Source organism: Sparus aurata, chromosome 12 (assembly GCF_900880675.1).
Source record: "Sparus aurata chromosome 12, fSpaAur1.1, whole genome shotgun sequence".
NCBI classification, from domain to species: domain Eukaryota; kingdom Metazoa; phylum Chordata; class Actinopteri; order Spariformes; family Sparidae; genus Sparus; species Sparus aurata.
In genome coordinates, this window is record NC_044198.1 from 24,187,497 (window position 1) to 24,198,357 (window position 10,861).

General features: G+C 42.8%; 2 protein-coding genes across 2 annotated transcripts; one reads left to right on the top strand and one right to left on the bottom strand.

The window, feature by feature from the left end:
* Nucleotides 1-361: 361 nt before the first annotated feature.
* On the bottom strand, nt 362-7,737 carry dipk1b (divergent protein kinase domain 1B). Its single transcript, XM_030436731.1, has 5 exons — nt 7,059-7,737; nt 5,592-5,726; nt 2,685-2,792; nt 2,368-2,544; nt 362-1,819 (listed from the first exon to the last, which is right to left on the bottom strand). The coding sequence occupies exons 1-5, from the start codon at nt 7,125-7,127 to the stop codon at nt 1,007-1,009; spliced, it is 1,302 nt and encodes a 433-aa protein (XP_030292591.1). The 5' UTR covers nt 7,128-7,737; the 3' UTR covers nt 362-1,006.
* Nucleotides 7,738-8,709: 972 nt separating this feature from the next.
* Nucleotides 8,710-10,137, top strand: LOC115593031 (centrosomal protein of 112 kDa-like). Its single transcript, XM_030436345.1, has 2 exons — nt 8,710-9,254; nt 9,353-10,137. Exons 1-2 carry the CDS (start codon nt 8,866-8,868, stop codon nt 9,951-9,953), a joined length of 990 nt encoding a protein of 329 aa, XP_030292205.1. The 5' UTR covers nt 8,710-8,865; the 3' UTR covers nt 9,954-10,137.
* Nucleotides 10,138-10,861: the final 724 nt, after the last annotated feature.

Below are 10,861 nucleotides of genomic sequence, written 5' to 3' on the forward strand. Positions count from 1 at the left end.
GCTGTTAGTTACGCTGCTTTAACGTGACACGATATTCGCTGCAGTGACATCTCGCCTGCATGGAAATGTTTGAAAAGGGAAAAGTGAGTACATGTGTCTTGGCCCAGCCTATCTAGGAACGTTTTACCTGAATTATGCTCCTTTTAAAGGTCCCAAGTTGTAGAGAGTCAGATTTCCTTGTCACCTTTGATTATAAAGCAGGTTTAAATGATAAAAAAACACTGTGAAGGTATCAAGAAACATGAAATCCACAGAGAAATTCACTCAACCCAGCAACATCTCCTCCAACGCCGACCACCCAGTTTAGATCTATAAAGTTTTAATGAAACTCTGCTAAAAATCAATTTTCAGACAAAACGTATTCATGGTTGAGAAGTGAATTCAAGTTTAATCATGTCTTGATTGTCCTTTACAACTCCAGTATGTTCATGGGTCGATTTCAATACATCATCAATATCAGATCGATACCAGGAGGGACATTTCAGTGCTATACGCGTTATTCTACCATCATTTGTATTGATCCTTCCGCTTCTTATACCCAACGACAAAACACAACGCTCCACATATATTTACAGTTGTACAAAAAACACACCTCTTCACAATTTGACTCTCTGTCTCTACCAGCGACAAACAAAAGAATACCCTATGAAACTAAGTTTAAAAACAGATTATTTACTCACAGATTATTTTACAAGTTAAGTCATAGGCGTTGCCCTGAGAATAACGTCTAAACAGATGAGTGTGCTTCTCAAAATATAACGCATAGGGAAAAAACAAAAGCACTATGGGGCCCCGTATGAGGCTCATTGAACACATCTTCGCCATCAGCTGTTTCGTATTGTATATATTCATTATGTCACAGTATGCTGTTATTCACAGTCAGTGTAGAGTGACATTACATTTATAACCGCCACCCTCTTTAACATTTGGCAAAGCTTCAGAAGCAGAAATGACTCATAATTCACTCGTTATGTAGAGGTACAGGTTGGATCGTCTCAGTCTGCTCTCAGGAGTACTGAGTGTTAGAGATTTTCTTCCACAGCAGCGTCTTCAGGTTGTTCAGGACTAGTGAGTGATGCACCTCCATCTGGCTCGCCAGGCCGCTGAGCGTCACACAGGTGCGGAGCTGCTTCTCCAGATCCCCCCGGAGGTCTGACGGCGCTCCGAAAAGCAGATAATCCTGCAACAGCACGCACACCTTTGCCAGGTTCGGCTGTACGACCTCGGTGTTACACTGCTTCACGAGTCGATCGCAGGTGGCCGTGCAGTCCCGGCCGTAAGTGCAGTCTGCGTTGGTCTCGCATCGCCGGCCCCTCAAAAATCCCCGCACAACTGCCTCAGATGCCACGCTGCGCAGGTTGGCCATCTTGCAGTCGTACTTTGCGTTGTAGCCCACGTGGCGAGGGCTTGCGTCACATATGAGGAAACTCCCATACGACCCATGGAAGACCTCCTCCACGAACTCCAGCAGGCCGATGGTGATGCGAGCCCTGCGAGGCCAGGACGGTGCGAGCCAGTGGTTCAGGCTGGAGCTCAAGGCCTCTGGGACCAGAGCCTGCAGGTAGTGAGGCACCTCCAGCCTGTAGAGGGAGCTGTGGCCCACACGCTCCGTCACGTACAAGTCGCCGCAGAAGCCGAGCAGCTTGGGGGTGTGCTCCTTCTCCTGCAGCGCCACCATCAGGAGGAACTCGTTGATCTGGAGAAGAGCCCAGATGGACTTGGCCTCCGCTAGAGAGACTTTGCCATCCTGGTTGACATCTGCCAGGGTGATGACCCGGTCCACCAAGGTACTTAAAGAAGACTGCTCTCCAAGGTTCACCTGCAAGAAGGAGGGCGACACAGCTGGGTTATTACAAGGAAGCCCTCATTACGGAAACTGTCAGTCCTAACTTAACTCAACTCAACTTAACTTCACCTAATTGGCACTTGTCCTGTCATGCCTGCATCTGTGTTTGGAATATGCTCAAGACCGCCTGCATCCATAACAGCTGTCTCAATTTTGACAGCTAGATTGCTATAATAAACTAGAAAAGATGGGAGTTTGATTTATACCGGTCAAAGGCAATGGTGACGGTGGAGGAGAACAAGCTAATGTCACTTTAAGCCTCTCCAACAGTGTTCGTTTCCCCAACAGTCTTAAATTGATCATATTGATCGTGGTTGTTCATCTATGGTTCATGTTATTCCCCATAATTCTCACTCACATCAATTAGGATGACTCTGTGTTCAGGGAAAATGATTCCGTAACACCAAAAAACCCCAAATGTCATCCTAAACCATTTCTAATACAGTTTATGATTATATGATTCTTCTTTCTATGTTGTACGTTGTTACTTATGATATCTTCTATGGTGGAGACAAAAGTACCTTGAGGAAACTGTGCAGCATCTCTTTGAATTCGTCCATAGAGGTTCCACGAGTGGGTTTGTCAAACAAGGTCATCTCCTGGCGCAGCACAGAGTCCGGAGCCCCGTCGATCTTCACCGGATCCTCGATGGTGCACTTGATCACAACTGGCCTCTCCTTCCACAGTCCGCTGTACACCTGCAAGTCAAACAGAGAGGTGAGAGAATATGTAGGAATGCTTGACTGTGTGTGCCTCTACGTATTGACTGACATTCAACTTATGGCCATATGGGATGTTTTTTTCTTTAGTCAAAAGTCATCGTGCATGTTTGTTGTACCTGATGTGTGGAGGAGGTGGACATGCAGCGCTGCAGGGTTAGAGTCCTCTGATCACACAGCGCCTTGCAGGAGGAGCCTGATATTATCCCCCTTCTGTAGTGATCGCACTGTAAAAAACGAAAAACAGGAAATGCGCCACATTAACCGCGGGGAACAGATCCTCTGAGAGTCTCTCATCTCTTGCAAATCCAATATTTCTACATCGAGTGTTTCTGTAAGAAGATTTCTGTTTATTTACACCTCCAGGCTGTGAAAACATTCACCCAAGCTCCCCTCGTTGTTCTCCTTCGCATCATATTCCAGATCTGCCGCTCTGTTGTTGGCACTGGTGTTCACGATCACCTGCCTGTCCAGCTGCTGCCCAAATCTAACAGAGTCTCCATCAGCTCAAAAGAGAAGATGAGACATTCTGCATTCGGCAAACAATTTACACAAATTCTTTTTAGCAACAGTGTCGTAAAACTATATCTTAAACTAGCTAGCTCGGCCAGCGGATGGATGTCATGGCGTTAGGGGTGTACCAAAATATCAATACTACGATATATACCGCGATATTTCGTCTTGAGGTACGTTATCGATACACTGGCGCCAAATATCGATATTTAATAATATTGAAGTTGTGGTCAGTGTGTGTGTTAAGAAGAGCCACTGTGCAGTATACACTTTGTTTTACTTGGCTGTCATTCATGTGAAATTGATTTCCAATGTTTTGTAATTCCTGTGAAATGGATTCAGTGCAGCCAATAAATTCAAAATTTCTTAAGTGACACAGATATCATGATGTATCGTGGAGGAAATTTCTTGCAATATAACGATTATCGCAGAATCGCTGTATTGTGATATTATCATTATCGTGGGCAAGATATCGTGATAGTATCACAAGGTACCTGATGATACCCAGCCCTACATGGCATCATGCCTTGACTGTAGGGTTACCAGGAGATTCCCCACACTTCATCTAACCTGAGCTAACCAGCTGATATATATTTATATATTTATGATACAAACCAGTGGATGGTCTCTCAGCAACAAAATGAATCTCTTATTTCCAAAAATGTCCATCTTCACCGATGCATTCCCACCATGCCGCTGTTCTTACTCACATAGGTCTGTCCTTGTTGTTTTGCACCATACAAACCGTGCAGCAGTTTGTTGTATCTTATATCAAATATGAGATTTCTCTCTGCAACGTAAAGCCACAAACAGAGCACAGTACCCCTGAGCCAGGCACAGATTACTGCCGGTTTTCTAAAGTTTTTCCAACCGAACTACAGAGCAGCAACAGGCAATCAAAAGCCTATTGTGTACCCGACAAACAGCTTCCCTCGTCAGCACTAATTCTAGTTAGCTGCACAACATGTTAACCTGAAATCACATCGATGTTCCGCTGTCTAAAAAGGGACACAACACGATCACAGACTGTACATCCACGTGCACACAGGCACGCGCTCTCATCGTGCACCATCTGATTATCTCGTATAATGAGGTTACATCATTGATCTTCCATTGTGCATCAATTTGTCCCGAGTAGCTATCCCCTCAATAGTCATCGTGTTCCTCGATGTCTCGTTAAATGTCAGAGCTTGTTCTGTTGACGACGGCCCGGATCTCTGGACACAGCTGCTCACAGCAGGAGAGTGTTTGAGCTATAAGGCTGTGTTTTTACCCAGAGACACAGGAGGTGCATGGAGGAAAGAGGCTGAAACCAAGAACTGACCTTCTTTTTCTTTAAAAGACAGTCCTCTTATTCAGTTGTCTTAATTTCTCTTTGTTCTGAGATCTACAACGTGAATAGGCGTCTGAGGAATTCACTGCAGCAGCTGGAACATGATCGATCGAGTGTAGAGACCCAACACACGTCCAAAAATATTATAAAACGTGCCAGATTGCCAGATTGACGTGTAAGACTTTATTTTTCACCCAGTGAAATCATTGACACATTAGGCTTGAATCCTCTTATACTTGATTCAAAACAAACCCCTATGTGTGTGCTATTGCAGCTTTTTTCCGATCTTGAATGTGTCTAAAAAAAACGACAGCTCTTTTGAACCTTTTTCGAAAATCTTTAAAGGAACAGTTCACCCAAAAAAATTTAAATTCAGGCATCACCTCGCCCTATTAGATAAAAAGTCAGCTGAAGTTTCATCGTCCACAAAACATTTCTGGACCTTCCCGGCAAAACAGCGTTATCTTAAACAACTGGAGTAGATGGGGACTTGTTTTAAAACAGCCAAAGCAACGACATAAAATGGCTCTATACAGCTCGTCCTGAAGCCCCAAGATCCCAAATTGATTTGAAAAGACGTTAATAACACCCTTTTTTAAATTGAGATCTACACTGTAGCTGCTAGGCTAAAAGCATCAGCGCACACTCCGTCTGAAGTGGGTAAATACGTCTTTTCAAATTAATCTGGGCCTTCTAAGACTTGGATTACGCTGCATGAGCTGTTTGGGAGCCGTTTCATGTTTTTTGGGGTTATTTTTTATGTTTTAAATCAAGTCCCCAGCTACTTTAGCCATTAATGGTAATGCTGTTTTCATGTGAAGCTCCAAAAATGTTTGGTAGACTATGAAACTTCACCCGATTTCCCATCAGCATGAGGTTGAACCGTTTTGCTGACGCTAGCATCAACCAACCTACATGTTGTTCCCCGTGAATGTACTCCATTGTTCCTGATGACGATCTTCCCTTTTGTCCCAAACGAGCTGTAATCTGATCATGATATTAATTTAGCTCCCAGCCCAGTAACATAATATTTAATCAATGAGGAGGCTTGGCTGCTGTCAGAGACGGCTGCACAGCGGAGCGTGAAGGCGAAATAACGCAGTGACCTTCACGCCAACCCCGTCACGCTGATGAAGTTGTGACAGCGGCCTGTTGAGAGCGTTCAGAGACTCATACTTACGATGACCATATGGCAGACGTGCCCGCGGCAGAGCTCGGAGTACGAGGCATACTGCATGTAGATGACCCAGCTGGCGATGAGGATGCCCAGCCAGGCCAGGAGGAGGTACTTCACCTTAATGGCCGGGAGGCGACTCTTTAAGAGAGGGGAAGAGAAGAGAAAACAACATGACAACCGGTCACAAATATAGACCAAAGCTGGTCACCCGAGATCAGAAACCAAGACGGCTCAGATCATTTTAGAAACCAGAACCACCCCGAGCAAACACACATACGTTGCAGCAAAATGAACTCCTAAATACTACTTAGAATAGTCCATGTGTCTGATGTTTGATCGCGTATGACATTAATAGATTGTTAATACAGATGCATCGATGCATGAGCAGCCCTGTGCTGTTGCAGCCGGTCCTGGTGGAGCTAGTTCAGACCGGTTTTTACATAATGGTCTGGTGGTTCCCAACATGGAGGTCAGGCCAACCCCCTACAGGTCACACAACACAGCCTGTGGTTTTATTGATGGAGCAGGACAACATCATGGCAGGAAATGTCACAATAACAATCATCGACATGAATTCTAATTTGTTTTTCGTGACTCTCGGCGTGACTGTGTGTCACCGCTGAATGCAACACTCCATATTGGAGCCACACTGATGTAACAGTGGAGGGCGGGAGGTGCAGAGTCCAGGACCGTCGCACCAGAATCTGACTTTGCGTCCAAAAGTCTGTGAAACAGCCATAAAATGTTATCTGCAGGATTCTGTTTTGCTGACAGGGAAGTGTTGCAATTTCAGTTACGTGTTCATGCAAAAAAAAAAAACATGTTGGTTACACACAGGGAGTTGTGGAGCACGGACACAGGTCTTCTATTTTAAAGTTGTGTGAAAAATGACAATTCGTGCATATGTACACACATCCTATAAATCAATTTCCTCATTATTTCAAGAGAAAAACAATACAAAATCAGTTCTGCTACACAGATATTCATTCCTCTTTTGGTACCTGCTGGTTCAAGTTTTCCCTTTTTTTGTGTAGATACTTTTTACTTGTGCGGCTCTTGATTGAGACTCTAAATAAAACCATGTAAAGAAATTCAGAGGAGAAATGTCACCTCTTCAAAACATTTTGCACAACTGACTTAATCTCACACTCTTTAAAAAGTCCCCGGTAACGCCCCATGTGACATTAAAGGAAGTTAATTATAAAGGGAAACAAATGACATATAGTTTAAGTAGGAGGCCTGATAGCTGAGAATAGATGTAGAGTACTGAGGCCTGCAGGGAAATAAATAAATAAGAGGACAGCTGGTCACTTGACCTTAGAACAAAGACAGCTGTAACATCCTCTCCTCACACTCAGTTTTTCTAACGTGTACAACATTTTATGATGCCATCAACGCAGATATTATCCTCATCATCATCATCATCACAGCAACAAAGGACAACAGACTGACTGACACCCCGCTGCGTACCTGCAGACCTTTGGACAGAGGGCAGAACAGCACCAAATGGACCAGCCTCCGCACAGCCCTGGGCATCATGAGCGACCGTGTGAAGAGGCAGCAGCGGAGCGAGAAAGCAGGGATTCCTGTCCGATCACATCCTCGCAGCGAACCTGCGCCATGCGTCGCGAAAATAAACCCCAAAAAGCAAAAAAGCGTCTAATTATCCAAGCGCAGGATTCATGTTTCCCCCCATCAGCAGGGAGGCTGACACAGCTCTTGGATCGGAACAATATGGTTTCCTAATCCAGTGTTTCAACAGCAATCATTCGCTGGAGGGGGAGAATAAAAGGAAAAAAAAATAATAAACAGATGAAGAGCGCGTCCTTGAAATTGAGCGATTTCAGATTTCAGCTCCATATGGGCCAAAAAAGAAAACCTTCCGCCACATGCGCACCACTCAGGACCTCCTCCTCCTCCTCCTCCGCGCCCGGCTCACATCACCGATGAATGTGGAGGCAGTTTTCTTCATCATCTCGTCAGACGAAGATGGACATGACAGAAAAAAAAATGACAGCCAGCGGATCCCCCGCCGATAAGCGCACAGCCTCCGCCGCCCAGCAGCGCCTCCTCATCACTGCGCTCCTTTAAAGGGGAGGCCGTCAGCTGCGAGGTGTTTTTATACCGCCGACAGGAAACACGCATGCGCCAACAGCCTACATGTGAACGGCTCCCACAGACCAGACTGCGTGTTTACATATGGAAGACAAATTACGACAAATTAAATAAATAAATAAGAAATTGATAAAATAAAAATAAAAATAAATCTTAATGAAAAAAAGATTCTGATGGTCATGAATCAAATTTATGACATGACAAGATATAATTATGAATTGAAAATGAAATGTAAATATTTATTTAATAATTGTGACACACTTAAAAATTCATAATTAATACATTTTATCTAATAATTTTGGATTTTATATACATAATTTCATCTTTTTTTATCTTCTTATAATTTAAATATTTTTTCTCTTTATTTTAAGTTTTTCCCCTTATTTATTCCTTCTTCTCAGAATTTTGTTTTTTTATTTGATAATTATGATAATTATTACGTTAATAATTTTACGCTCATAATTGCAGATTTTTTTTCCATAATTTAATCTTTTTTTAAATCTTCTTATAATTTTTTATTTTTTATCTCATGATTTTTATTTGAATCTTATATCTTTTTATCTTCATCTCATGAATATTTCTTATTTTCTTCTTAGAAATTCAACTTTTTATCTTAAATGTTTGGATATTTAGAATATCTTTTTTTACTTTTTTTATTCCATAATTTTAACTGATTTTGTCATAATTATTACTTTTTTTAATTTTATAATTTCGGTTTGTAATCTAATAGTTTATAAATATTTCTGTTAATTTGACTTTTTTATTCAATAATTTCAGCTCTTTATCACTGAATTGTTAACTTTTAATTGAAGTTCTGAATTTTTCACAAAATCACAAAAATGCTGTTTTTCAAAAAGTGTGTGTGTGTGTGTGTGTGTGTGTGTGTGTGTGTGTGTGTGTGCGCGCGCGCACGCGTGCGTGTGTGTGTGTGAGATGAAAGCAAAACCATCAAAGCCATATAGAACCTTCACAGCAACACTCCGTTCCGGGCCTATATAAAGGTAGGTTTACAGGACAACAGTTCTTCAGTCCGATTTTTCATCGAGCGAACACACAGCCGTGTTAACGTGAGACAGAAAAGCGAGGAACCACACAACGATATCTGTTCATCAGAGACAACGACAGTTTTATTCTTAGACAGAATATATACCAGCCAAAAGAAATGGAGTACTCCAGCGGGCGCCTCACAGACATGTCTCGGGAGAGACTCATCCAAGAGCTCGAAGACACCAGAGAGCAGCTGAAGAGGCAGAAAACCCTGAAGGAAATGTTCATCAACAGGGGGAAAGAGACCACCAGAGAGCTGGAGCAGCTGAGAAAGTACAGCAATGATATAACTCTCAGCAACGCAAAGATAGCTGCTCAGGTGAAAGACGAAACCAAGCGGAGGAAGAAGAAGGATATTCTGACAGATTACGAGGAGCTGAAGGTCGCCTATTTAACCAACGAGGATAAGTATCGAGCTGACCTCCAGGAGGAGAAGGACAAGAACACGCTTCTTCAAGAAGAACTGGATCAGATCAGCGTCTCCTACAATGAGATCAGACTCAGGTAATTATGATATATTGCACGTATTATGTACATTCAAGGACAGTTACTGTGTTTTACGTTGGTCTTATTCTAACCTTTCTTTTATATTCTTATCTTAGGTATGAAGCTGATGTCATTGAGGTCAGACAGCAGGTTGACACCCTCCAGGACAAGTTCACCGCTGAGCTCCACACGGAGCAGCAGAAGAACAACCTCCTCCAAGACAAGCTGGACAGGATCAGCCAAGAGTATGAATCTGAAGTCATCCCTGTGCGACAGCAGGCTGAAGGTCTGCAGCGGGAGCTTGAGAAAGAAGTCAAGGCTCACGCAGACACAGTGTCCGAAGACTTGCAGATGATTACCAACCTGAGGGCTGAGCAGGACGACCTCCGTCACAGGATGACCGAGGAAATCAACAATCTCCAGCAAAACACTCTGGAGAAGGAAGAACGCTATGAGAGACAACTGGAGGAGCTGAAAGCTCAGCTTGCCGTTCAGACGTCTGTCAACCTCGAGCTCTCCACAGAGCTTAAGGCCTCGAAGGAAGCGGAAGTCCCCGAAGAGAAGCCGTGTGAGCAGGAGTCCAACGCTACAGCTCCGGCCCCCGAACTTCTGGACGAGACTGAAGAAGAGACTCACACAGGCAAACCAAAGAAGTCTTCCTGGAAAAGAGTCCGTCACTTTCTGGGATTAAGGAAACCACAGAAGTGGAAGAAGTAAGAAGGCTTCAACAACTCCAGCTGTCACAATCGCCATCAAACATCAACAACAAGAACATCTCTACTGCGGACAGCCAGTAGACACCACACGTCATGCCTCTGTGGGTTTTCCCCGGGTTCTCCGGTTCCCACACACTTTTAAAAAACAATCCCAGAAAAAATAAAGAAATAAAAGTTACTGACTAGTCAACAGGGACATAACATTCACTGAGTGATGAAAACTGACTTAATCCTCACAGAGCTATTCTCGTACTTTGAAGCTGTACCAGAATGCTAACATGCTCAGAAGAAGAAGGCTAATATGTTGATGCGAGGTTAAGTTTATCACGTTCAATGGCGTACTTTAATATTGATAATAATAACAATGATAATAAACTTGTGATAATTTAATAAACCTTTAAAAGAAGAGTTTTCAAAGTGCTTTGGTAAGCTAACGCAGGAAACTCAGGGAGACAATATAACAGAATAAACAGTCAACAGCCGAGTCAAACACAACAAAGCTGAGTGTAAAGTGCTTTAAAACAAGAATGCAGAACAGAGAATGTAAAAACACAAAAAGACAATATGATATAGAAAGTCTATTTGTATTTAGCAGATCGTAAACACCTCAGCAAAAATACAGAAAACCCTGTTGTATCAAATATGATTAACCATTGGTTTGACACTTGTACATATATATTTGAATATCAGTCCTTCCTGGTCACATTTTAGCCACATTTAGGTCAATTTCAATGTTAAACCAGGGAAAAGCGATGCAGGATTTCAGCTGTGGGCTGATAAGGGGTTAAGGAAAATGCACAATATGTACAGAGAAGATTAAATATTAACGTCCTTCTCAGAAATATCAACCAAACATTCCAAAGAAACATACAAAAATATATGTATATATCTTTAAATTAGGGATTTTAT